The sequence below is a fragment of the Suricata suricatta genome, chromosome 2 (genome assembly GCF_006229205.1).
Source record: "Suricata suricatta isolate VVHF042 chromosome 2, meerkat_22Aug2017_6uvM2_HiC, whole genome shotgun sequence".
NCBI classification, from domain to species: Eukaryota; Metazoa; Chordata; class Mammalia; order Carnivora; family Herpestidae; genus Suricata; species Suricata suricatta.
This window is the reverse complement of record NC_043701.1, coordinates 23,027,041-23,054,694: the sequence shown is the minus strand read 5'-3', so window position 1 is coordinate 23,054,694 and position 27,654 is coordinate 23,027,041. Positions and strand designations below refer to the sequence as shown.

The 27,654-nt window shown below is 43.3% G+C and overlaps 2 protein-coding genes and 1 long non-coding RNA gene across 6 annotated transcripts; 2 read left to right on the top strand and 1 right to left on the bottom strand.

Annotated features, from left to right (window-relative positions):
• Nucleotides 1-2,876: 2,876 nt before the first annotated feature.
• LOC115279281 lies at nt 2,877-15,546 on the bottom strand. Of its 2 annotated transcripts, XR_003903337.1 has the most exons (5): nt 15,417-15,546; nt 8,886-8,940; nt 8,001-8,041; nt 7,076-7,213; nt 2,877-3,125 (listed from the first exon to the last, which is right to left on the bottom strand). It is a non-coding gene; the product is annotated as an uncharacterized LOC115279281 (long non-coding RNA). The 2 variants fall into 2 exon arrangements; XR_003903336.1 differs by lacking the exons at nt 2,877-3,125; nt 7,076-7,213 and having other exon boundaries at nt 7,842-8,041.
• Nucleotides 3,294-5,509, top strand: HILPDA (hypoxia inducible lipid droplet associated). The gene is given in 3 exon segments (XM_029923826.1): nt 3,294-3,513; nt 4,622-4,840; nt 4,843-5,509. Coding segments are annotated over 2 exon segments (192 nt in total). The 5' UTR covers nt 3,294-3,513; nt 4,622-4,689; the 3' UTR covers nt 4,884-5,509.
• A 2,318-nt stretch (nt 15,547-17,864) lies between the features above and the next one.
• On the top strand, nt 17,865-26,587 carry FAM71F2 (family with sequence similarity 71 member F2). 3 transcript variants are annotated; one of them, XR_003914753.1, is made up of 6 exons: nt 17,865-18,147; nt 19,857-20,041; nt 20,888-21,137; nt 23,076-23,194; nt 23,440-23,581; nt 26,227-26,304. XR_003914753.1 is itself a non-coding variant. In XM_029955553.1 (5 exons), exons 1-5 carry the CDS (start codon nt 17,995-17,997, stop codon nt 26,423-26,425), a joined length of 876 nt encoding a protein of 291 aa, XP_029811413.1. In that variant the 5' UTR covers nt 17,869-17,994; the 3' UTR covers nt 26,426-26,587. The 3 variants fall into 3 exon arrangements, 2 of the variants coding, with proteins under 2 accessions (XP_029811413.1, XP_029811406.1); XM_029955553.1 differs by lacking the exon at nt 23,440-23,581 and having other exon boundaries at nt 17,869-18,147; nt 23,106-23,194; nt 26,227-26,587; XM_029955546.1 differs by lacking the exon at nt 23,440-23,581 and having other exon boundaries at nt 17,870-18,147; nt 26,227-26,587.
• Nucleotides 26,588-27,654: the final 1,067 nt, after the last annotated feature.

The following is a 27,654-nucleotide window of genomic DNA, read 5'->3' as shown; positions in this document are numbered from 1 at the left end:
CTTCCTCTATTTCTGGGCTCCCAAGCACTGCAGTACATTCATGATAGTCTGCTTTGGGAGCTAATTAGATTAATAGCCACCATTTAATGTGCCTGTAGCCTATGCTAAGTATTTTACATCCATTCTTTAATTTAATCTTCAAGGCAGTCTTATTAGGTTAGAATTTTTATTGTTCCCATTATATAAATGAAGAAACTGAGGTAAGCAGGGCCTGAAGACAATAGCTAAGAAATTGCAGAGCAGGATTCACGGTCAAGTGTAACTAATTTCTAACCAATACTCCTACAGTACCTGGGGCTGGAAGTTAGATTGTTTAGGTCTTATCTATCCAACTAGATAACAGCTTGCTTAGGGTAAGAACTTGCCTTTAGGGGCACTTGGCTGGCTCAGTAGGTGGAGCAAGTGACTTGACCTCAGGATTGTAAATTTAAGCCCCATGTTGGGCATAGAAACTACTTTTAAAAAAGAATTTGTCATGGAAACCAATTTGACAATAAACTATATTAGGGGCACCTGGGTGGCTCAGTCGGTTGGGCATCTGGCTTTGCCTCAGGTCATGATCTTGCAGTTTGTGGGTTCGAGCCTCGCATCGGGTTCTGTGCTGACCGCTAGCTCAGCCTGGTGCCTGCTTCTGATTCTGTGTCTCCCTCTCTCTCTACCCCTCCCCTGTTCATGCTGCCTCACTCTCTCTCTCTCTCTCTCTCTCTCTCTCAAAAAAATAAAAAAATAATTTAAAAAAATTTTTAAAGATTTTAAATTATATTAAAAAAAAATTGCCTCTGGGTAGCTCAGTTGGGTAAGAATCTCACTCTTGATTTTGGCTCAGGCCATGATCTCACTGTTCATGAGATCCAGCCTGGAGTCGGGCTAATACTGAGCATGGAAATTGCTTGATATTCTCTCTCCCTCTCTCTCTCCCCTCCCCTGCTAGTTGTCTTTCTTTTTCTCTCTGTCCCCACCCCACTCTCAAAATAAATAAATAAATAAACATGTTTCTTTTTTAAAAAATCTGCCTCTAAATGGTTTCAAAAAACAATAGCCACTACTTATTGAACATCTCTTATTTATTTATTTACATATTATTTCCCCTAATTTACAGACTAGGAAACTAAGGTTCAATTAAACTAACTTGGCCAGTGTTGGAGACAGGACAAGAATCCTGATTTAGACATGCCCAGTACCTAGCCAAAGATGACAGCCAATAATATTTGTAGCTGATAGTTGGGAAGCACAGGGCTACCTACACTCACCCAAACCTTAGTTACCTTCAACGGGCATGACATTCAAGCAATGATATGGGGAAGAGGGAAGTGTTGGAGGCGTGCCCATCTCTTCCTTCCAGCTGTGTGAAAATAAAAATTTAAGGCTCACAATAAGCAGATCCCAAACGGTTATTGTGGAATTCCTGGGTTAAAGCACCAAAAATAGGCTACTACGAACAAACCCCCCCTTTGTGAGTTGTGGGTTTTGTGGTGGATGATACAGATGTTAACACTCGTGAAATATTTTCTTTTCTTTTTTTTTTTTGCCATTTTAATCATTTTAAGTGTAGAGTTCAGTGGCAACTCATGAAATATTTTCTAATTTATTTTAAGTTTATTGTTTAGTTTGAGAGAGAAAGAGAGAGAGAGCAGGGGAGGGGCAGAGAGAGAGGGGAGAGAGAATCCCAAGCAGGCTCTGCACTGTCAGCACACAGCCCGATGTGGGGCTTGAACTCACAAACTGCAAGGTCATGACCTGAGCAGAAACCAAGAGTCTAACGCTTAGGGGATTGAGCCACCCTGGTGCCTTTCGAGGAAAGTTTTCTCTGTGCCAGGTGCCATTCTTTGTACTTTACAAGGATGAATTCATTTACTTTCCAGGTAAAGGGTATATTATCATTCCACATAACATCTGAGGAAACTGAAGGACAGCAAGGTTACAGGATTTCCCCAAAGCCCCTAGCTAGCAAGTGATGGATTTGGGGACATCTGGCAGCATGATTTTGGAGCTCTGGCGTTTCCTAATAACAGACCAAGAGTCACTGGGTCCAGCCCGAAAGCAGACAAAACTCTAAGGAAAGACCAAAAATTCTTGCCAGCTAAATAGAAAATTTGGTTTCTAAGTGCCTGCCTGCCAGCACGTCTTCATCCCCAATCTTCTCCTTTCCCCACCCACTCCTCCGGAAAACAGAAGAAGACTGTGAGCCCAGAAAGTAGGGGAAAGGTCGCAGCTGGGATTTGACTCCTCCCTTCCTGATGTTTCAGTTCTTTTTCACTAAAAGGCAGAGCACAAGAGAGCTCCCGGGCTCTCTCCCATCCAGCCTCCGCACTTGCCCCTGCCACATGGAACCTCCAGTCCTCCAGCTCTGTGGACTAGCCTAGAGTCACCTGCCCTGGCTTTGACCCACTGCCCTCCTCCTCCTCCCCAGGAGGAAGGCTATGAAACCACTGGCAGCCTTCTTGCCGCAAGGTTCCGATGATTCCCAGTGTCTTCCCAGGACTCTATTTTCTGAGATCCGCCTTGGTTGCTCTCACAGTAGAACGTCTTCATTTCTCTGATTTTGCAGGGGGGGGGGGTGGAATTAGTAAGGTTTCCTAGCCCCCAAGTCTGGGTATGAGACTGGACTGTCAACTCCTAGCTCTTTGTTCAATCTGAAAGTATCCTTAAAAATCAGGTGCCACAATTTTAGGTGAGAAAACTGAGGCCCGATGAGTACAAAGTGACAGCACAGACACCAGGGCCAGCTGGGTGTTTCAGATTTTCTGACACAAGACAAGCTTTAGTAGAAAGCAGAATTTAATACGATGCGAAAACGCCTCATCATTCCAGTGATATCAGTGGTAAATTAAACCTCAGGGCTTGGAATGGAGGGTGGGGGAGTGGCTGGAGCCTGGAATGTTGGTATTTCTAGAAAGTGAAAGTCAGCTCTTCAATCCCTGGAATTTAAACACGGGGGGTGGGCGGGGGGGGGCGGTATCTGATGTCTTCTAATAATCTGTGCTTTGTTGGAATGTCTGGTGAAGAAGCTCTCGTCCGCAGACCTGTCTTCATCTAACCTGAGGGTCCTGGGATTGGGGCACTGTCAGGTGTGTCTTCCAATCCACTTAGCATAGGGTAAATGTGCTGATTCCTTCCAACGTTTCCTGCAGCAGAAAAAGGCAGTCTAATTTAACACACACGCTGGTCTTACTGCCGACCTCAGTGACTCAGAACCCCAAGTTGTGTTCTTTCTGAAACCAGTCGGACGGGGAGCGCTGCTCCGGGACCCAGACCTCGGACCGCCCCCGCTTGGGGGGCGGGGCCGCGGACGCGCGTCCGGGCGAGTGCGTGCGGCCCGAGTGCGCGTGCGCGGGCTCCCGGGCGGGGACGTGGCTATAAGCTGGCGGCGTGTGAGGCCTCTCGGTGTCGTTTGCCGAGGGCTGCGCTTTTGTCCTCCGAGAATCTTTTCGGTGGCGATTTAGCTTTGTTCCGGGGCTGCCTTTCTCGACTCCTGCACGACCCGCTGTTACCGCGAGCGGACCGCTCTTGGAGGTGAGCCGCCCTTTGGGCCTCCCCGCCTTCCCTCCGCAGGCTGCGCGCCCCTCAGGCCGCCTCGGGGTCCCGGCCTGCGGCTGCGCCGCCTGGACCCCGTGCTCAGTGCTCCGCCTCCACCCGGGTCGGAGTCAGCCGCTCCAGCTCTGTTTTCGGGGGTGACCCTGTGTTAACATGCGGCCCTCCCCATGCTCGCTAGGGCTGGATTAGGTGTCCCAGCCCAGCCCTCCCAAAGAACCCTTCTTGTCACAGCCTTCGGAGTGGTGTGTGGGTGGTAACTGCCCGTTGTCTTGCTTAGATCGTATGCCCCAGGAGGGCAGGGTTCATGTTGAAGGCCCTCGCGTGGCCCTAGTGCCTTGCAGAGGGCCCAACACACTGTAGGGCGTATTTGTTAAATAAGTGAATTTGATAGCTATGACTGCCTTAGAATTATTTTGACGGCATTAAAAAATTTATGATTAACCGGATGGAACCTGAGATGTGAGGGAGACCTTTAGGCAGGTTGCTTTCTCAAGGGCATGTTCTTACCCCCTCCCTCAGAAACAGCCTCGGTTCTGGAAGATTTTCGGTCCCTCTGTTCCTTCAGCTTTGGCACAAGGATTGTTGTGCATTGCACCAGGCAGGAGAAGTAAAAGGTTTTGCTTTAGAAGAAGTGACGGTTGCTTTTTGTTTTTGTTTTTGTTTTAAGTTTATTTATTTTTGAGAGAGGGCGCCCACGCAAGTGGGGGAGGGGCAGAGGGACAGGGAGAGAATCCCAAGCAGCCTCTGTGCTGTCGGAGCCCATGGAGGGCTGGAACCCACAAATCGTGAGATCATGACCTGAACATAAATCAAGAGTTGGGAAGCTTAACCCTGAGCCACCTAGGCGCCCTTGAAGGTGTAAAAGGTTTAAGGAGTGCTCTGGAATCAGTCCATGAAGTAAGACTAGGTATGGGGCCATGGAGTTTACATCGTAACTACGCTGGGAGATTCTGTAGCAGAAGAGAAGAGCTGCTCCTTATCTCCCTACCTGGCTGAGCCTCACCCTGAGCTCTATGGGAAGACAAGTCAGGGCCAGATGCATGCATATCCCAAAAGGCTGTAGGTTAACCTCCCTCTCTTTCCTCAGCATCCAGAGGCCTTCCAGAAGCAGAAGACAGCTTTACTGCTCTCCGGAGGAGTGGGCTCCTTTCAGCCATGAAGCCTGTGTTGAACCTCTATCTCTTAGGTGTGGTGCTGACCCTGCTCTCCATTTTCGTTAGACTGATGGAGTCCCTGGGAGGCTTACTGGAGAGCCCGTTGCCTGCGAGCTCCTGGACCACCAGAAGTCAGCCAGCCAGCACAGAGCCCCCAAGGGCCTTCCGGACCATCCATCCAGAGGGGTGCGATAAGACCTCGCTCCACCGGCTATGACCTTGGAGAACAGCAGGCCGGTTCCAGACAGGAACTGCGCAGGCGGGCTCAGAACATCAGTGTTCTCAGAACTGGTACCAGGCCCTTGAAGGGCCTCTCCCATCTGGATGCTCCTTGTCCTGGAAAAAGCCTGCGTGATGCGAATGAGTTGTCTTACTGCGAGGGAATGATGTCACTCTTCCCAGAGTCTGCTGTACCCTCTGGTGTCCTTGACAGCATTTCTCTGACATCTCTTAGATAGGGGCTTGTGCTTCATGTTCCGCTGCCTGGAGGTGGTGTCGTTTTCATCCTTGCTTTCATCTGCCAAGAGTTCCTTCGGACTTGGTGTCTTATGGTCAGTCTGTTTGGTGTTCAGCCTCTTTTCCGTGAGAACTTGTCTGTGTGTGGACATCAGTTGAAGTGGTGTATGGGTTGGTGTGTGGGCGGGGGATGATGAAATAGTGTCCTGTTCTCATTGTTTCACATGTTAAATATCCTTTCTCCAACACAGCACGAATTTGTGAATTCTGAAGGGACAGTGGGATGACAAAGCCTGCTCAGGATATGGCATGGCCACCATGTGGCTTAAGTGGATTTTTCTAATGAAATAAAAGTTGAATATATATTTCTGCTTTGTGTCATGTTGACCTCTGCCCTTGAAATTAGTGGTAAGGAAGGGTTAGGCATCTTAAAAGCTTAGCAGCAGAAACTTAAAACACTTTGTTTGAAACATAATATAAATATACCTGAATTTGGAGGCCGGGGCAGTCTTGTCTGCCTTATATTAACAAGTTTTCTGATCCTGGGCCAACAATATTCCAGCATTCTCTTGACTCTCCATTTTTTTTAAATGTTTATTTTTGAGAGAGACACACAGTGCAAGCAGGGGAGAGGTAGAGAGAGGAGACAGAATCTGCAGCAGGCTCCAGGCTTCAAGCTGTCAGCACAGAGCCCAACGCTGGGCTCCAACTCCCAAAACTCAGAGATCATGACCTGAGCTGAAGTTGGACGCTTAACCAACTGAGCCGCCCAGGCGCCCCTGACTCTCCATTTCTAAAGAAAAAGAAAAATTATTCTAGCACCCTTACCTTCTGTCTCTGGGGGAAGGAGACTATCAGTCCAGTAGGCTTTGGTTTTTTTCCTTCTATATTGCTGACGTAATGAGGGCTCAACTCTGATTGTTCTCCAAGTCAGTTGGCAAAATGCCCCTGCCTATGACAGTTGTTTCTGCTCCCTCCCAGATCTGCACAGTATGGCTGTTACACAGAAATGGAGGGCTATTTTTTTCTTGCTTGATTCCACCACTCCACCCCTTACTCCATGTTCAAGTACATTCACTCCTCTGCCCCTGGTTATATTGATCGATTTACACTCCTTTGATTTGTGTTTTATGTAAGGTGAGTTTGATTTACTTGTGCCCAAGGGTAAGACTGGAGTATGGTGTTCTCCGCTGAACCACTTTTGCTTCCTAGGTTGTTCTTAAGCTTAAGTGCCACATTCTAGAAGCCATTGGTTTGGGCATCACTTGTATTTATTGCACCGTGGTGGCATTAGTGCCATTTACCAAGTATTTCCAGCTTCCCACCTTCTGGCCACATAGTACGTTTGGGCTCCCTGATCCTTTGTGGACGGCTGGGGTTATGTGACTTGTCTTTCAGTAGCACAATACAATCAAAACTATAGTTGGTTTTTTATCTTTGATTTCAGGCACTTTCATGTGCAATAGTTTTCCTAGACATCTTTCTTAAATTTGATATATTTTTCTCACATCTCCACCTGATTTGGTTGGTGTGTTGCAAACTTTAAGTGGGAGAGCTGCATCGAAGTCTGTTCCCCAAGCAGTTTAATTGAAATGGTTTACAGGTGGGGCGCCAGAGTGGCTCAGTCAGTTAAGCATCCAGCTTTGGCTCAGGTCATGATCTCACGGTTTGCGGGTTCGAGCCCCGCATCTGGCTCTGTGCTGATAGCTAGCTCAGAGCCTGGAGCCTGTCTTCGGATTCTGTGTCTCCCCCTCTCTCTGACCCTCCCCTGCTCGCACTGTCTCTGTCTCTCGAAAATAAATAAACATTAAAAAAATTTTTTTTGGAAATGGTTTACAGGAACCACCTTTTGAGGTCTTTGCTCTAAGACTGTTGGATCTACTTGGAGGTTTTAACGAATACAATGGCCATACCATTGTATTCGGCCATACCGTTTCAGTCTCTCCTATGAGCAGGGTGACCTCCTGTCCCCGTTTGCTTGGTGGAGGGATTTATGGGGTGTAGCACTCAGTCTAGGTACACCTGGTCAAGCCAATTCGATGGCTAAAACAGCCAATCAGTCATCCTACCTGAAAAACATGGGTTCAAAATGGTGTTTGTCATTCCAAACATTTCTGTTTTATCTGTTAACCAGTTAGGGATGAGAAGCAGTTCTGTGAACCCTGTAAGCCCACCACTGATTTCTGTAATCTCTCTACATCCCTTGTGTTGCTTACAAATTGGCCAGTTCATATCTTGTCTAATTCTGTGCTTTGTTAGTGGTAACCAACAGTGTCCATTTCAGGCTGCTAAAATTCTGTTTTCTGATTTTCTCTGATTAGCTAGATTAGATACTGTGTGACTTCTAAGTTGCTGCAGGCAACAGTTTTACCAAATACTTTGCTACTGTATAACATGAGTTGCCATCTTTCCATCTTTCAATAAGATCTTTTTGCCTGCCCCCCCCCCCATTCCTATCTCCTTATCAGTCAAAGACACATTATGTTAGGTTAGGCTGCGGCAACAATCCTAAATTCTCAGTAGCTTAGAACAGTACAGTTGCCTAAGGCTGCACTCCTAGGAAGCAAACGGGCCTAATCAAGGAATATTCCCTTCCCCCAGGCAAGGGGTCTTCATTGCATCTGCTCTGGCACATCACAATCACGAGGCTGCTGTTTCCCATTCTCACCCTTTCCCCTCAGTGCATTCATCTTGTGTCTGTTCCACCAACATTTATTAGCTGTGTGGAAGCACATGGCATGTCTTTTTAGTGTATAGATGACCATCTCGAGCCGCATCAGAAACTGGTATAGAAACCATGTGCATCACGCAGAGATTCTTCAATTTGGACTTAATGCTGTGGTTGAGGGGACTTACCGGGTTGCTCCTTTGGGGGAGGTATGGTGAACGGATTCTGCCTGCAGGAGGGATAGCGAGCTGAATGATTATTCGCTAGAAGGGTCAGTAGTGGTCGTCATTAACTTTCTCCAAGTTATTTCTGCCCTTGCCTTCCAAGCACATGATAGCAGTACCCTTCCTGACACCTTTGTGGTTGGACAGGGCCATGAATTAGTTCTTGCCGATGAGGTGTGAGTAGAAGTGACATGTTAATTTTAAACTGGAACACATAAGTGCTGATTCAAAAACCTCCAAAACCTTCTTTAACCTTCTTTTTCCCTGCACTACAGTGACTATCAATGCTCCAAATGTAACTGTTCCATGAATGTAGGTCCTGGGTGAGGAAGCCATGGAGCAGAGCCCTCTACTGATCTCTGGTGAACATGTAGTATAAATGAGAACGAAACCTCTGCTGCACTAAGCTGCTGCAGCCTAACTTGGCCTATCCTGACTGATATATTGCCTTGGGCACCCACTAGCTAACATACATTGACTAAGGTTTCATTATTACCTACTTTAGATTACATACATAAGACAATAGAGGGGAAACTTGTAAACAAACCCATAATGTTTAAGGGTTCCCTGATAGAAATATGTGTATAGGATATAGGTACATAAAGTTACCTACTGGGCGCCTGGGTGGCTCAGTCAGTTAAGCATCCGACCTCAGCTCAGGTCATGATCTCATGTTTCATGGGGTTGAGCCCCACATTCGACTCTGTACACACAGCTAGCTCAGAGCCTGGAGCCTGCTTCAGATTCTGTGTTTCCCTCTCTCTCTGACCCTCCCTTGTTCGCACTGTCTCTCTCTGTTGCTCAAAAATAAATAAAATACATAAAAAATTAAAAAAAAAATAAAGTTACCTGCTGGCAGGAGGCGGATATTGAAAGGCTTAACCGACTGAGCCACCCAGGCGCCCTGCAATTGAAAGGAAAAGCTTAGAGGATCTGAATTTTTTTTTAATGTTTTTTATTTACTTTTGAGAGACAGAGACAGTGCAAGCAGGGGAGGATCAGAGACAGAGGAAGATACAGAATCTGAAGCAGGCTCCAGGTTCTAAGCTAGCTGTCAGCACAGAGCCCGACCTGGGGCTCGAACCCACGAACCATGAGATCATGACCTGAGCCAAAGTTGGACGCTTAACTGACTGAGCCACTCAGGCGCCCCTTAGAGGATCTGAATTTTAAAAAATGAATAGGTACCCAAGTTCAGAGTTTCCCAGGAGAGGGAACCATGGGCAAGGACATGGAGATGAGCCTAAGCAAACACAGCATATTTAGAAAACTGCCAGGTACATATTTTAAATCCCTGTTATTAGGTTGAAGCCCTAGCACTAGTGCCATCTAGTGGAATCTAAGGAAGAAGGAAACACTAAATCCATGCTGTGTATGCAATGCTTTCCAGATTTGAAGTGCTGTGTCTCTACAGGTTATGGTGGATATCAGAATATTAAGGGGTGGAAGGTTTAATCTAGTCTAATATTGTCCAATAAAAATGTAATGCGGGGTTCCTAGGTGGCTCAGTTGGTTAAGCATCCGGCTTTGGCTCAGGTCATGATTTCACAGTTCCTGGGTTTGAGCCTGCATCGGGCTCTGTGCTGACAGCTAGCTCAGAGCCTGGAGCCTGCTTTGGATTCTCTATCTCCCTCTCTCTGACCCTCCCCTGCTTGCACTGTCTCTCTCTGTCTTAAAAATAAAAAACAAAAAATTTAAAAATTTATAATGCAAGCCACATATGTAATTAATTTTTTTCTAGTGGTTACATTATAAACAGGAAAAGTGTGTGTGTGTGTGTGTGTGTGTGTGTGTGTGTGTGTTCTTTTTTGTTTGTTTGTTTAAGAGAGAGAGAATCTTAAGCAAGTTCCATGCTCAGTGCAGAGACCGACACAGGGCTGGATCCCATAGCCTTGGGATCATGACCTGATCTGAAAATAAGAGTCAGATGCTCAATCAACTGAACCACCCAAGCACCCCAGTAAAAGATATTTTAAATACATTTTATTTAACCCAATGTATTAAAAATATTATTTCAACATGTAATCAACTTTATAAATTATGAGATAGATAATTTGCATTTTCTTTTGGTACTAAGTGTGTATTTATATTGGTATTTTACACTTAGAACATGTTTTGTTTGGATTAGCCACATTCCAGGTGCTCGGTAGTCACACATGACTAGGGGCTACTGTATTGGACAGCATAGAGCTTTTCATTTGACTACACAGGAAACAGAAGGAAACTAAGTAAATTAGACAATATCATCGAATTAATGGGTGGCCATTTCCTAGTATGCAGCTCTTCTACAACATGATTATTTTTAAATTATTTTTTATTTTTTTATGTTTATTTATCACTGATACAGAGAGAAACAAGAGCATGAGTAGGGGAGGGGCAGAGAAAGAGGGAGACACAGAATCTGAAGCAGGCTCCAGGCTCTGAGCTGTCAGCACAGAGTCCGATGCAGGGCTTGAACCCACAAACTGTGAGATCATGACCTGAGCTGAAGTCGAAGGCTTAACCGACTGAGCCACCCAGGCGACCCTTGATTATTTTTTAAAAGGAACTCTTCAAAATGCAGTACAGCAAAATATGTCAAAAATGTGCTTTTCCACACCTAAGGTAATTTTTGTGTGGGCACATGTGAGATTTTTTTTTTCAAAGAGAACCTATTGTTACAAATCAAAATTATGAAACAGCTGTAACTTGCAGTGTTTACATGCTGCTTAGCCCATAGTCTGTCAGTAATGCCTCAGCCTTGACTTGCTTTATATGGCAAACCTATATCAACTTAATAACTCATGATTCATCACTTGAACATTAACTTTTTATTATCATGTTTCCTTCTAGACCTTGTTCATACACATTGGGCATTTCTATATTGTAATAGTATGAATGCAATTTGGGCTCTTTTTTCCCTGTTGCTTAATATTATGAAATGGAGAAATAAATAATTGATGAAAGCAGGTAGTTTTATGTAATCTGAGGAATTCTAAACTGGAAAATATTATGTTCATAAGACTTAGAATAGTGTACTCATTTATGTAAGAAGAGACAGAAAAAGTTAAATATATTATACTGGTATAAGTATGTATAAAGATTCTCTAAAAGGATAGAAGAAATAACAACAGTGGCTTCATTTTGGGGGAAGCATGATGGGAACTAAACCAATAATGGGGGTGGGGAGGAGCTCCTCAGTCTCCCATTTGAAAGTTTATGATGTTTGTACCTCATGAATGTGTTATTTGTTTGAAATTTTAATTTTTAAATGCCTATTATGTTTTCCTTTTACAGTTTCTATTGTTAGAGCCTTCTGGAATTTTAATTGGGATTTTATTGAGCCTAAAGATTTGTTTTAAGTTTTTATTTATTTTGAGAGAGGTGCAGAGAGAGGGAGAGAGAGAAAATCCCAAGCGGGCTCTGTGCTGTCAGCGTGGAGCCTGATACCGGGCTTAATCCCATGAACTGTGAGATCATGATTTGAGCATCAAGAGCCAGATGCTCAACGGAGCCACCTAGGTGCCCCTAGCCTACAGGTCAATTTGGGGTAAATTGACATCTGAATATTGAATCTTCCAGTCCATGAACATAGTATATCTTTCCTTCTGTTGTTGATAAAGAATTATGTATCTCTGTTCATGTGTAATACTGGTCTGTGGTCTGTTACATTCTTTTCTTGCATTGTCTTTATCTGATTTTGGTAATGCTGGGTTCATAAAATGAGTTGGAAACTGTTTTTTACTCTATTTCCTGAGTTTGTATAAGATTAATATATTATTTTTTTCCCTAAAAGTTTGATAGACTCCTCCAGTGAAGCCATATGAGCTTAGAGTTTTATTTGTGGCAAGATAATTAGAAATTCAGTTTCTTTTATGAATATATATTTATTTGATTTTTCCTAAGTCACATTTTAAGTCATTTTTTCCCTAAGTTTTAGTAATATCTATGTGGTGACATTTTTATAGAACATTTAAGGTACTAAATTTGCTGGCATTAAGTTCTTAAAACTATTTCCATATTATACTTTTAAAATCCACAAGATCTGGGGCACCTGGGTGGCTCAGTCTGTTGAGCATCCGACTTCGGCTTAGGTCATGATCTCACAGTTTGTGGGTTTGAGCCCCACATCAGGCTCTGTGCTGACAGCTCCCCTGCTCATGCTGTCTCTCTCTCTCTCTCTCTTTAAAAAATAAATAAAACACTAAAAAATTTTTTTAATAAAATAAAATCCACAAGATCTATAGTGATGTTCCCTCTTTTTTTCCAGATTGGCAATTTGCATATTTTCTCTCTTTTTTTTCTAGACCTCATGAAATAGAGGTTTCTCAATTTTAGAGATGTAACTGATCTTTTTATTTATTTTGGAGAAAGAGAGAGACTTAGTTTAAGCAGGGAAGGACAGGGAGAGAGGGAGACCCAGAATCTGAAGCAGACTCAAGGCTCTGAGCTGTCAGCACAGAGCCTAACGCAGGGCTCAGACCCACAAACCGTGAGATCATGACCTGAGCCGAGGTCGTACACTTAACTGATTGAGCCACCCAGGTACCCCAATTGCTCTTTCTAAAAATTTTAACTTTAATTAAAAAAAATTTTTTTTAAGTGAGGGGGCACCTGGGTTGCTCATCTGTTAAGAATCCAACTTCAGCTCAGGTCATGATCTCGCAGTTTGTGGGTTCGAGCCCTGCATTGGGCTCTGTGCTGACAGTTCACAGCCTGGAGCTCACTTCGGATTCTATGTCTCCCTCTCTCTCTGTCCCTCCTTTGCTCACTCTCTGTCTCTTTCTCCTTCAAAAATAAATAAACATTTAAAAATTTAAAAAAATTAACTTTAGAAGTAGGTTGTTTAATTTCCAAATACCTTGATATTTTCCAAATATTTTTTTCTTTTCATTGATTTCATTGATTCCGGTAAGAGAATATACCCTGTATAATTTTAATTAGTCAAAATTTTTTGAGACTTGTTTTATGATTCAGTATATGGTATATCTTGGTGGATGTTCAATGTGTACTTGAAAAGAATGTGGATTATGCTATTAAGTGAGCTGTGTTTTACAGAAAGTGTACAAAATACTTTTTATCAAAAATATTCAAAAACAAAATGGTTTTTTACAAAATTACATAAAGTTAGTTGATGGTGGGATACTGGGGGGCTCAGTCGGTTAAGTGTGTCCAACTTCGGCTCAGGTCATGATCTCACAATCTGTGGGTTCAAGCCCTGCATCAGGCTCTGTGCTGACAGCTCAGAACCTGGAGCTTGCTTCAGATTCTCTGTTTCACGCTGTCTGCCCCCCCCTCCCCCCCGCTCATGCTGTATCTGTCTCTCTCTCTGCCAAAAATAGATATTAAAAAAAATTTTAAGTTGGTAGTTATTTAAGTCTTCTGTATCCTTATTGATTTCTTATTTGTTTTAGTGTCATGTTTTTTGAAACTCTGCTATTGGAGACATATACATTTAGGATTGTTATGTCTTCTTACTAAATCGGCTCCCTTATCTTTTTTAAATGTCTCTCTTTATCAAGCTGTATTATTCCTTGTTGTGAAGTCTTCTTTGTATGATATTAATATAGCTACTCTAACTGACTTATGATTAGTAGCTGCAAAGTTTATCTTACTCTTTCCTGTTAACTTCTGTGTCTTCATATATGTGGATTTCTTGCAGATAGTGTTTAATTGTACCTTGCTTTTTATATAGGCTGGCAATATCTGATTTTCAATTGGAATGTTTAGGCCATTTAAATTTAGTGTAATTATCCATAAGGTTGGATTTAAATTTTCTATCTTGTTATTTTCTTTCCTATTTCCTATCTGTTCTTTGTTCCATTTTTCCTCTTTTCTTACTTCCTTTTGGGTTAATTGTGAATTCCTTAGTGCTCTATTTTATCTTCACTATTAATTGATTAGCTAGAGATCTCTATGGTTCTTCTATTCTAGGATTTATAGTTAACATCTTTAACTTCTAACAGTCTGACTTCAAATAGTATTTTATTATTTCAGGTATACTTTCAAAGCCATTTAATACTACATTTTTATTTCCCTTTCTCATCCTCTGTTCCATTTTTGTCATATAATTTACTTCTACGTATGTTCTAAACCTAATGTTTCATATTACATTGTTATCATTTAAAATTTTTTAAATGTTTATTTATTTTGAAAGGAAAGAAAGAGTAGGGGGTGGGCAGAGAGAGAGAAGGAATCCTAAGCAGGGTCCTCATTCAGCAGGGAGACCGACATGGGTCTGTCTCATGACTGGGAGATCATGACTTGAGCCAAAATCAAGAGTTGGATGCTGAACCAACTGATCCATTCAGATGCCCCTACATTGTTATCATTTTTAAATACTCAATTTTTGTTTAAAGAACTTCAAAAACTATATATATATAAATTTTTACTCACGTATTTAGAATTTCTAGTAATTTTTTACTCTTTGTGTAGATATAGGTTTATAGTTTTTACTATATTTGAAATCTTCCAGCCATTATTTCTTCAAATACATATCTTTACCTCGGGAAGTAACAGTTTGTCCAATACAGCCCTGACCACATGTCCACAACTCTGGTTAGACTACTTTCAGAGCTAATAATGATTCCTCCGATATGGAGTGTACTTTGTACTTTGTACAGAGTTCCTTCTTAGCAAATATTTGTAGAGCCATGGGTAGGAAATTTCTTTACCACTTTTTATTTTAAAATGTACTTATTTAAAAAGGAAACACATGCTTCTGGTAAATAATTCAAACAGTGAAACTGTGAAAAATAAGTCCCTTTCTCACCACCATTGCCAATGCCCTACCCCTCCTGAGGAAACCACATTTTTATCCTCCCAGAAATTATCTGGACATGTTCAAGCATATATAGGTATGTATCCTTTTTAAAATTCCTTTTACCCAAGTGATAGCATTTTATATATACTGTTTTTCATTTTTTTCTAACTTTATAGGTCTCAGTAATCATTCCATATCAGTATATATAAAGTTGCCTTATCTTTAATGGCTGCAAAACATTACCTCAGGTGGAAGTGTCATAATTTAACTGGTACTCTATTGATGGACATTTACGTTTTCCAAGGAAAGGAGAAAACATGTCAAGAACAGAGAGTACTGTGATAAAGCAAAAATAACAACCTTGAAGATTGTTTGAATATTTGAATTTCTGCTATTTTAAACTTTGTATCAATAAAAAATCATAAAAATTAATTTTCTCTTCCAAGGAGCAAGTCTTAAGAAATAAGCCGCTAAGATATAAACTCCTGCCTCTGATGTGACAGGTTTGGGAAAACAACAGTGAGAAGCACCCTTCCACCCTGTGTTAAAAGAAGCACCAGGAAGTTTAACCCTAGTCATGGGAGGCTTGTGCCAGCGTGTGTCCTGAGAGTTTAAGAGACAAGAGAGAACTGACTGACCTCATTGGCTGGCTCCTGTACAGACGCCTAAGTGAGAGAGCTGATGGCTGTCCAGCCGTGGTCTGAGAGGGTAACCAACACCTCCCCCTCCTCAACTTCATGCATCCTGAAGTCTCTGAGCGGAAGCTTCTCGTCCTGGAACCAGAGATAGGAGATTGCAAGGGGAGGGGAGGAGTTGGTATCATGACAATGGTATACTAGTAAATCTTTGACACCAGCTCTCTGGGGATATATAAAACATGTAAAATAGTCATATACACAAGCACATGTTATTATTACATATATATCATAATATAACATACAATATATATAGTGTTATATGCATTATAACTACAATTTAATGTATATAATAATTAGTCATTCATTCCCTTTTATAATTATAATTACATAATATACATGTATGTGTATACACCTGTATGCACATATATGCATACATATAAGTATGCATGTTTTCTCTACAGTTTTACTGACATTATGTATAGCACCCAATTTACAACTAACAATAAAATGTACAGTACTCTTGTACATTTCATATAGCCAATTGATTCTCACAGAAATCTTTCACTGATTTTTGTCAAACTCTTGTATTCGGGGCGCCTGGGTGGCTCAGTTGGTTGGGCCTCCGACTTCGGCTCAGGTCAGATCTCACGTTCGTGGGTTCAAGCCCCGCGTCGGGCTCTGTGCTGACAGCTGGCTCAGAGCCTGGAGGCTGCTTCCATTTCTGTGTCTCCTTCTCTCTCTGCCCCTCCCCCCTCATGCTCTGTCTCTGTCTGTATCAAAAATAAATAAAACATTAAAAAATTAAAAAAAAAAACTCTTGTATTCTCAGCCAACCAACACAACTGACAAGTGCATTTCCAACATGAATGTTGGCTGATTTTTCCACTTATATTAATGAGTAAGGTGAAAGTGAACTAACCTAGTTGTATGTTGGAACTTTGAATGTTCATCAGTGACTTAAGCAACTTCTTTGCTAAATCAGATAATAACTTTCAAACACTGCAAGACTCCTCAGACTTTTTGTGTGCCTACAATATGACAGCTATAGCCACACACAGTTTACATCATCAACATTTTCTCTATCCCTTTATTTTTTTAAGTGTTTATTTTTGAGAGAGACAGAGTGTGAGCGGGGAAGGGGCAGAGAGAGAGGAGACACAGAATCTGAAGTGGGCTCCAGTCTGGGTGAGCTGTCAGCTCAGTACTTGACCTAGGGCTTGAACTCACAAGCTGCGAGATCATGACCTGAGCCAAAATTGGACACCTAACCAACTGAGTATCCAAGCACCGCTTTATCCCTTTACACACCCAACAAAACAATAAATCAAGGCTTAAGTGATTTCCGTGGCATAAATAACCCCCCACATGGCTAGTTTCAAGACAGTTACCAACATGAAGCTTCTAAACACACAGAGAAGATAGGCAGTATCATATAGTGCTTCCACCCTGTAGATACAGTAGATGTAAATAACCTCAACGTTATAGAGAGTCGTAAATTATAGTAAAATAGTTAAGATGTGGTGAGTTTGGGTCATTACCTTTGCTTTTTTTTTTTTTTTTTTTTTTTTTTTTTTTTTTTTTTTTTTGGAGAGACAGAGAGAGAAACAAAGCGAACAGGGGAGAGTCAGAGAGAGAGGGAGACACAGAATCTGAAGACAGGCTCCAGGCTCTGAGCTAGCTGTCCAACAGAGCCCGACACGGGGCTCAAACACACGAACCACGAGATCATGACCTGAGCCGAGGTCGGACACTTAACTGACTCAGCCACCCACGCGCCCCTACCTTTGCTTTTGTATAATTTATTGAAGTGTAAGTTTACATAGTTAAATTTTTAATTATGGCTGTGTTTAACAACTGTCTTGTAAAATTCCTGAAACTCAAATCGTTTTCACGATCCCTTTCCTGCTGGCTCCAACATACCACTGTGCTGCACTTCCTCATTTGCCCACTGTTTCCAAAGAAATAAGCCTCTTTGCTTTGTGAACAGCCTGGTGTTGGAAAAAAGTTCTCATTTTATCCCATGAAACGACGTAGGGAAGATTGGACTGGATCGCATGTCTTCCTCCTGAGCTCCTCTGGCCAGGTGAGGGCCTGACTTTAGGAAATACACACAGATAAAGTTTTTGTGAGGGGCTTCCCCATCTGGGGAGAGGACTGAAGGCTGTGGGTTTCCAGAGAAACTGCCTTGCCATTCTGGCCGGGTCACTGCTGTCTTGCCATGACCATAGCACATCTCCCTCTTGTATACAGAGAAATTGAGTGAAAAACGGAATACCACTGTCACTGCTAGTTTGTAGTGCGTAGGAAAGGGGAGAAAACAGCCCTGCTCACCCCCAATCCTTCCTTGCCTTTTTTATTTTTCCTTTCCTGTTGTTACCCCATCACATTCCTTGATGTCATGCCTGCCATTGTGAGCCGTCAGGCCCTCCCTGGCCCAGTGGACAGCCTGTAATAAGTCAGGAGGGGAGAGGGGGCTGTGGAGGCTGGGGGGAGCAGTGGTCACACCAACACCTTGGAATTGGGCTGGGTCTGCGTGGAGCCCCAGAGATGTTCCCCAGCCCATTCTTTGCAAGAACCAATGAGTAAAATTAGCGGCCTCCCACCTGAGGTCAGGGAACCAGGCCCTGGAGTGGAACTGGGGGTGGAAAATGGCCTTCTTTGTCAACTGATTCATTCTCCAGAATTCAACTTGTTCTCTGACTCGGTGGTGTTTGAAAGCAACTTTATCCAGGTACCCATGTGCAGCTCAGAGCCGATTTTCTTTCTCTTTCCAGAATTTGTTCCTGCAGCTTGGTCCAAAAACACTGTGGCCTCTGAAAGCCCTGGGGAGAAGGAAGCCGCTATGGCTAGAGACAACCAGAGAGTCTGGATCCCAAGTTCAGCTCAGTTTGTGCCTATGGCATGGTGGGGCTCTCTGCAGGTCATATGCTTTCAGGAAATAGAACTATAACCTGCAAAAGGGGACCTCAGAGGGGCACCTGGGTGGCTCAGCCGGCTAAGCCTCCGACTTTGGCTCAGGTCAGATCTCACATTCGTGGGCTCGAGCCCCACATCTGTGGGTTCGAGCCCCGCGTCAGGCTCTGTGCTGACAGCTAGCTCAGAGCCTGGAGCCTGCTTCTGGTTCTGTGTCTCCTTCTCTCTCTGCCCCTCCCCCTCTCATGCTCTGTCTCTCTCTGTATCAAAAATAAATAAAACATTAACAAAAATTTTTGAAAAAAGGGGACCTCAGAGCTCACTCTCCAGGCAGGGTCCCTGGACACGCTCCAAGGGCCACTAGGGACAGGATGGTTGCTTAGAGGGAATGAAGGTTGCTTTTAGAATCCCTGCTCTGAAATCCAACCTCCTCTCCATGGGAGAGCCAAGGCCCTAGAATCGGCCTTGCCCAGATTCTGCATCCCTTAAAAGGTGGTGATATGGCCACTGGAAGTGAGCATTTTCAGCCTGAGAAGCATGAGGCCACTGGGAGTATGGGGCAGTCATATGACATTTTGGGGCACCTGGCTGGCTCAGTTGGTGCAGCACGTGACTGTTGGTCTTGGAGTCATGAGTTCAAGCCCCCACTCGGGGGTAGTGTTTACTTAAAAAAAGAAAAAAGTTTGTGACATCTTACTGAGGGGCTGCCCCGCCTCCCTCTAGAGGTCTAGCTGGGACCTCCCCCGGCCCGGTGTTCCTTTGCAGGTTCAGCATAGCCAGCTTCTTAGTCAGCAAGCTATGTGCTGTGTGCCGGGCATGAGAGGCAAAGAAAGATTGATAGTGTCCCTGGCCTAGGATCTTATGAATTTGTCAGTTTACACAGCATGTTATAACATGGTAACTGCTAAGAAAGCTCTGTCAGGTGGTTTGGACCAGCTGACCCCTAAAGCATGAGCAGAGAGAGGGGAGCCAGTGTCCAGGGAGTTCAGAGCACTTTTTGGAGTTGGGCAGTTGAAGAAGGCTCCCCAGAAGAGGAGGTTAAACTATTCTTTAAGGTATCACTAAGACTTGGGTGAGTGGAAGAGCCAGGGGAGGACACTGCTGGCCAAGGGATCTCAAGTTACCTGGGTGAAGGTGGGAGGCTAGAGTGCACAGGGAGGGTCTGTGCTCAGGAATCCATGTGATGGGGTCACAACCTCCCTTCTAGATCTTTGGAAACCTCTGCTGGCTGCTTCACCCGAAGGTGAGGAAACACAATGTTGATGCCCCTCAGCCTTTTCTTACTAATGCATCCCTTTAAAGTTAGATAATGCAGAGGACACAAAGGAGGCCAGGACAGTTTCCTGTTGCCAATGAGCCGGTCTGAGACCCACAAAAAGGATGGATGCTGGTCATTGCACAGGCCAGTGGGCCACACACTTGCTCCGAGCATGTCACCAAGTTAAAGTGCTGCTTTCCAGCACCTGTATTCTCCCACCCTTGTCTTCCTTCATCTCTCTGACCCACGTACCTGGGGCTGATTTCTAGGTCACTAAGCCCGGGAGCTGGATAGATGTCTATGAAGGTTCTACCACTGTGATTCTTGGGGTGACCTCCTCAGTGCCCTCCTTGCCACTCCCCAACGTCCTCCTGATGGCCACCATCACCTGGCCCCAGGGTCAGTTTTCCACCCAGAGCTCACCTGATTGTGCTCCAGTAGTCACCCTCAACAGGTAAAGAAAGGCACGAGGGAGGGGCCAGAAGGGTGGGATGCCCATATTGTTTTGCAGCTGGATTTTAGATAAAAAGAAGGGACAGTGTATAAGCTGTGTGTATGCCCTATGGATAGTGTGTAAACTAAGTAGAATTCATTCACTGAAAAGCATTTCTTTAGTGTCTGGGTGTACCAGACACTGCTTGGTACAATGGTAGAGCCCGAGTCTCTGTCTCAGCCTGGTCTTTAAGGATCTTGGCTTCCTTTTATTTACTTTTATATTGTCACTATAGAATTAGGGGGTTCCCCCCCCACCACCAAAAAGGGAGAGGGCTTTGAAAGTCAGATGGGATTATGGAGTGTTACAATTGAGAAAAAAAAACCCAAATACGAGATGTACAACACATCCATCCCTCTTACTTTCTCAACAGGGTTAACTAGGACACAGGGAGGAGATCTGGACGGAAACAGGGTCAGAGCTCTTGAGTTCTGGCTCCTACTTAACATGATCTAAAGTTGGGCCCCTCAGTTAGCTGTTCTGAGCCTCAGTTTCAAGATCTGTAAAACGGAATTAAAAATACCTCTCTTTCATCAAAGGGTTGCTAGGATTGAATGAGTGGTTACACACCGTCTATCAGCCATTGTTGTTGATGTCAGCAGGTTCTTTAGTGATGAAGGCCCTGAAAGTCAGAGAAGAGTTGGTTTTAGTAATCATTCCTACTCTCAGACCCTGAGCTTTCTCCCATGGGCATCCCCCAAGCAGAGGCGGGAGCCTAGTGAGATGGGGTCAGGCTCTAGATAGGCACAGCATGGTTGACTGAACGCATGCGCCCCTCTGCTATGGGGATTTCCCGATTGTGTCTAGGATTCTCCCCCTGAAGTTTGTGGAGCTACGAATCTGTGACCGGCTACAACGCATCCTGAGAATTAGAACAGTGACTGGAAAGATCTACTACCTGAAGCTCCACGAAAAACACCCAGAGGCCGTGTTTCAATTCTGGATCCGCTTGGTGAAAATTCTGCAGAAAGGTCTGTCCATCACTACCAAAGACCCGAGAATCCAATTCACTCACTGCCTGGTGCCCAAAATGTCCAACAGCTCCACCGATATAACAGTAAGTGGGGCCTTTTGCCAAGACGTGCAGCAAGATGGGGGATGGGAGGCCTAGCGCCTCAGAGGATTGATGGGAATTCAAGTCTAGCATTTGCAGGGGCAGACTTCATTTTCAAGGTTACACATACATCAAGTTGGGGTCTACAAACATAAAAAAGCAAATTAATTTAATTTTCATAAAAAAAGAGCTATAAAGTACTTGACTCACTTAAGAATTGTTTTCTGTTAGAATTTTTTTCCAGTATTAAAAAGGAATAATGCTCCCTGAAGAAAATTAGAAAATCACAGAAAAGTTACCACTACTTCTTTCCAACCACAAGCAATCACTTGGAACATTCTGGCATTTTGTTTTCTTTTTCTTTCTTTTTTTTTTGTTTGATCTTTATTAGGTTTTGGCATTAAAGTTGTGCTGTCTTCTTAATATCAACTGAAGAACTTTGCATGTGCTTTCACATTGTTGAATATTTTAAAACTTTCATTCTTTAAAGTTAGAGGCTAGATCGAATTTGCCAGGTTCTTTTTTTTTAAATGTTAATTAATTAATTAATTTATTTATTCTTTCTCCAAATTTTTATTTAAATTCCAGTTAGTTAACATACAGTGTAATACTAGTTTCAGGAGTAGAACTTAGTGATTCATTACTTACCTATAATACGCAGTGCTCGTCACAAGTGCCCTCCTTAATGCCAGTCATCCATTCAGCCCATCCCCCTGTCCACCTCCCTCCATCAACCCTCAGTTTGTTCTCTATAGTCTGGGTTTTTTGTTTGTTTGCTTACTTGTTTTTATTTGTTTTGTTTCTTAACAGTTCCATCTTAAATTAATTTGTAATTTATATATTTGAGGATATTAAATATATAATACACTTGTGAATGTTGCTTTTTATCAATTTAGATTATATCAGAAGCATTTTCCCATTTCTTTTTAAAGCTCTTCACACACATCATTTTGATAATTTCATGCTGTTCATTAGTTGTATGAATGAATTAAAATTTACTTTGCCATTTTCCTATTATCAGACATTTAGAGTTGTTTCTAACTTTTCATTATTGTAAATTAGGCTAAAACAAGCATTTATGTGTATTGACTACGTTTCTGCTTGTTTTCTCAGAATAGATTATTAGAAGCAAAATTCAAAGGGTATGAACACTTTTAAGGCTCTTGATACATATTGCCATGTACACCTCATGCCAAAGTGTACTCTCTTCAATAATATGTCACTGTATCCTTATCACAATTGAGAAGTATAAATTTTAATTTTCTAATATGATAGGTTAAAAAAGTAGCAGCTCTTTGATTTTCGATGAGTTTGAACATCATTATACAGGTTTTTTGTGTGCTCTTTAGCTATTTTTCTATTGGCATCTTGGTGTTTTTCTAAACTGATTTGTAAAATAAAGCTTTTTATACATCAAGAATTTTAACCCTTGAATCACAGGTTTCTGCAAATATTTCCCCCAAGGATTTGCTTTTTCCTTTTAGTTTATTTGAGGCTTCTGCCCGCACGCCCACCCTCTTTGACACAGAGAAGGCTCTTCCAGGACCTGCTTAGGGAGAAGGACAGAAAGAGATTGATAGACTGGATGCCTAACACCTTCAGATTTCAGAACCTAAACCCTTTCCTCCTCTTGTCTCAGTTGAAGGCTTTAGGCGTGCTTTCTCTGCCTTCCAAAGTCAGTTTCGTGGCTCTGATGTGCTGGTCCTTAATGTTCAGGCCCAGGAGCCATGGCAGCCCATCAGAGAGAGGACACTATCCTGGCAGGGCCCAGTTGTGCTCTGATGATTCTGGGGCTTAATGTTTAAGGAACAGGTTCTCAGGGTGAGCCTGAAAGACTCAAGGCTTGAGACGTGCAGGCTGAGTTCCTTCAAGTTTCCGGCTCAAGAGGCCAAGCACTTTGAGGGCAGACCTGGTCATCTGACTGTAAGTTTCTCCACCCAGCCTGAGAGCAGTCTCCCATCATCCTCCCAGCCCAGCGAAACCTTCATGCTGTTGGCAGCCGAGCAGACCAGTGACAGTTTCTCGAATATCTCAGGAAGGCCCCTGCTCACAGCAGACAGGTGAGTCCTGGGTGCTCAGAACTCTAGGGTCAATTCCTGCAGGCCTGAGCCATGGGTGGGGACAGTGGCACCCTTGGCCAAACTATCCCAGTTCCTTCTTTTTAGTCTAAACAATTATGCATATGATTTCTCCCCTCAGTTTTACACTTGATCTTAGCCAAAATGCCAAGAAGCGAACCCCCTCAATTTTATTATAAGCCTGTCGAAAACAGGCTCTGTGTCGGTTTGGTCTGAATATTCCCTAGGCAGACTGCAGTGCCTTCATGGACGGTGCTCAATGAAAGGGATGAGGGATGAGTAAGTAATTCAAAAGAAGGTAAGCTGATAAAACAGGCTCATGGAGCTAGACATGGACTATCTCCAATTCCAGTTCTCCAGGGTCCCTGGGTAAGAAAATGCTAAGTTGTACTTTTCATTTGTTTAGCAGGCTTATCTTTTTAGTGTGCTTTCATTGTCTGTAAGCATTGATTATGCTTCATGTACTCTCTTATTTCTTATATAATTTTGTGTGGGGTTTGATTACTATCCTTTTCTGACGTTATCTTTATTTTTATTTTATTTTTTTAACTTTTAAAATTTATTTTATTTTTTTTAATATTTTATTGTCAAATTGAATTCCATACAACACCCAATGCTCTTCCCCACAAGTGCCCTCCTCCAGCACCACCCGCCCCTTCCCTTCAACCCTCAGTTCATTTTCAGCATTCAATAGTGTCTCAAGTTTTGCGTCCCTCTCTCTCCCCAACTCTCTTTCCCTCTTCCCCTCCCCCTGGTCCTCCATTAGGTCTCTCCTGTTTTCCTGCTAGACCTATGAGTGCAAACAGATGGTTTCTGTCCTTCTCTGCCTGACTTATTTCGCTTAGCATGACTCCCTCAAGGTTCATCCATTTTCTTACAAATGGCCATATGTCTGACGGTTATCTTTAATGTGAAAACAGTTTTCCTGAACCTTTGGGAATGAGGGTCAGTCAAGGTAACTTTCTGGTTTGGGCTCTAGAGCTCCCTCTTGTGTCGTTCTTGGGAAGTGTTTATGGCCTTCTTTCTAGGGCTGTGTGTGCTACTCTCTCCTTTCTCTTTTGTTTGCTTTTATTGTTCCCATCCTACTCAATTTGGATCCCATTTCCAATGGTTTTTCCTTAGTGTGAGGCCGTGTCATGCAAGAGAGAGTGTTTCGATGGCTTCAAGAGATCATAAGGCATGTAGGGCTCTAGCCTCTTCCCGCCTTACCGCCACCAGACCCCTTACACTTCCAGTTTCCTCCTCCTCAATCTGTCTGGTGGCACTTTCCACTGAGAACCTGTGGGAGGCGCTCTCCTGTTTTCAGATACATCCGATGCCCTGTTGCCTCTCTGTGCTTCCTCATACATAGATAAGGACTCCATGTGGGTCTTGGAGCTCTCTGTAGCTGTAATTTTTTTATCCTGAACTTTCTCAAACAGGCTTTTACCTGTGGGACTCATGTTGGCCTAAACTGAAGTGGGTAAAACCTAAGCCCAGCATCACCAAGACTGGCAAGTCCCTGGGGCACCCCGCGCTTCAGCACACACTTTGCCAGTCTTCGATTTTTGACCCCTGGGATTTTTCTTTGCTTTTTGTGGCCTTAACAATACATTTTAAATTATGTTATTATATTTTATCTAGCATTTCTAGGTGTTTTATGGCAAAGATTTTTTTTGTTATTTGGCCATTTGCCAGACTCTAGCTACATAACTCTAAACTTATTTTCACTTAAAAAACAAACAAACAAACAAACAAACAAACTCACTGCATCCTATCTTTGAATAGTTATAGTGTGAGTGATTTTTACTTTCCATTTGGTGCTTTTATGTGGTTTCTTTTTTTTCATTTATTTATTTATTTTTAAAGAGAAAGAAAGAGAGAGACTGAGAGCAGGGAAATGGGGCAGAGGGGTAGGGAGAGAGAGTCTCAAACATGCTCCACATTCAGCTGTGAGACTTGATCCCTGGGATCATGACCCGAGCCAAAATCAAGAGTCAGATGCTCAACTGACTGAGCCACCCAGGCTCCCCTACATGGTTGTTTTAAATGAAAAGACAAACAAACAAACATGAGGGTGCCTGGGTGGCTCAGTTGGTTAAGTGTGACTTGGGCTCAGGTCATGAATTTGAGCCCCACATGGAGTTCTCTGTTCTCAGCACAGAGCCCGCTTTGGATCCTCTGTCTCCCTCTCTCTCTGCCCCTCACCCCCCAAATAAACATACATTAAAAAAATAAAATTAAGTTTTAAAAAATTAAAAATAATAAAATAAAGTAACCATGTATTTCACTTAGAATCAAAATTTTTAAAACTGTTAGCCACACTCTTTTTCGAGACACATTCAGTGGTTGTGACTAAGTTGTTATTGTTTTTGGAGAACTGCCTTAAGGTTTTCTTTTTCTTACGCTGATAACTGTCAGGTTATAGTTATCCCATCAGGCAGATCCCACAGGGCTCAGATCTTGCCTTTGAATCTTAGTTAACAAATTAGGTTCTGACGCTTAAAATTTGGAGGGGTATCTGTTCCACTCCAGCAGAGCAGACCTTAGCTGGAGCCTCCCTCCTGCTTGGCTTTCTCTGTTCAAGTCTCTCTCGCTCTCTCTCTCTCTCTCTCTCTGTCTCTCTCTCAAGTTTATTTATTTTGAGAGAGAGAGAGTGGGTGCACATGCACGAGTGCAAGTGCATGTGAGTGGGGGAGGGGCAGAGAGAGGGAGAGAGAATCCCAAGCATGCTCTACACTGTCAGGGCAGAGCCTGATGCTGGCCTCAAACCCATGAACCCATGAGATCATGACCTGAGCCAAAGTTGGACACTTAACCAACTAGGCCACCCAGGTGTCCCCAAGTCACTCTTGATAATACCATACCATTTATACATGTTGTCCCTGGCCATCATTCCCACATCCACATTTACATTCGAGGCATTTGTACTGGAAGATATACAATTTAGAAACAGTTTTTAAATTAAACGTTTAACAATGCTTTCTTTTTCTTTTTATTGGTTCAATGACTCCAAAATTCCTGGTCTCCAACAGTAACACCAATGTTGCCATCAAAATAAACAATTTGGACAGCTGTAAGACCCCATCGCGAGTGCCATCTCCAGTCAATTTGAATCAAATACCCATGAGAGCCGCCTTGAGCCACAGCCTCTGGGAACAAGAAAATCCAGATGAGCACTTCCTGCACGTTCCCGTTGCCAGCTCCCTAGGAGAGAACTTTTTTGGACCCTGACACCTACCCAGAATGGGGTGATTTTCCCAAGCTTCATTCAATGCACTTGCTACAGCCTCCTATCAATGCTGTGGGCCAAAAGACCATGGGAGAGGTATGATGGTGTTTATAACCAAGTGCTTCTATACTTCCACCAATAAACCTCCAAGTGAGTTCCTAATTGTTTTAGGCCATGTGCTGCAGAGCTTTAGGCTGGGGATGAACTAATTAGGAGCAGGAGTTCACCCCTTAGGAAAATAAATGGGAAAAATGTTCTGTCTGCTCAGTTGGAACCCCAAAGCAGCCAAGCAAAGCCAAGGAGGCCAGTTCAGAGGAAGGGGCCTAAGGAGAAGGCCAACTTCCTCTTTCAGAGGGGGTAGGGGAAACAGAGGCAGCGCTGCTACAAACCCAAGGTGAAAGAAATCTTGAGAATGACGCTGACCGACTGGCAGATGTCTTTGTGTTCAATTTCAAGCAAGAAACTGAGCCTTTACCTCCCCAATCCCCATATTAGTATAAAGCTATGAAGGCCCACCCTGGGACATGCAAACTTTCGTTGCTAATAGACATGACCATCTGTCACTAAAAGTCCTCATTGATTTGGCTCTTCCTACCCTGGACCTAATGAAAGCCCACTGGAAGACACAGTATCTGTGTATTTTAGGGATAGGGCAGGAGCTTTGGCCAACCTCTGGACAAATGGCAAATATTTACTTGGACAACACTACCACAATATTCAGGAAATACATATCAAGCTCCCGCTAGGTGCCAGGCACTGTGCTTGATGCTGGGTAATTTAGAGGGGACCAAATAGACAAGTTACCTGCCTTGAGGGAGGGTGTGGGAGAGTTACTGAGCCCATTTCTGGAGATGCAAGAAGCCCATTGAGGTGGGCATGGTGTTTGAGCCACTGGTCTGTAAATCAAGGCTAGAGGACCCATTTTTCTTTTTTCTTTTTTTTTTTAATTTTTTTTAATGCTTTTTATTTATTTTTGAGAGACAGAGAGAGACAGCTGGAGCAGGGGAGGGTCAGAGAGAGAGGGAGACACAGAATCTGAAACAGGCTCCAGGCTCTGAGCTAGCTGTCAGCACAGAGCCCGACAAAGGGCTCGAACCCACAAACCGTGAGATCTGACCTGAGCCGAAGCCGGATGCTTAACCGACTGAGCCACCCAGGAGCCCCGAGGACCCACTTTTCTAGAGTTCACACGTTAGGAAATAGAGTGACAAAGTGAGAAAGAACATGCTTT

What these genes read in the sequence shown, in the direction of transcription:
- FAM71F2 (XM_029955546.1), top strand. Translation starts at nt 17,995, where the DNA reads ATGAGTAAAATTAGCGGCCTCCCACCTGAGGTCAGGGAACCAGGCCCT. An exon ending in CCAGTAGTCACCCTCAACAG is followed by an intron (nt 20,042 to 20,887) that starts GTAAAGAAAGGC and finishes GATTGTGTCTAG; the next exon opens with GATTCTCCCCCTGAAGTTTG. An exon ending in ACAGCTCCACCGATATAACA is followed by an intron (nt 21,138 to 23,075) that starts GTAAGTGGGGCC and finishes TTCTCCACCCAG; the next exon opens with CCTGAGAGCAGTCTCCCATC.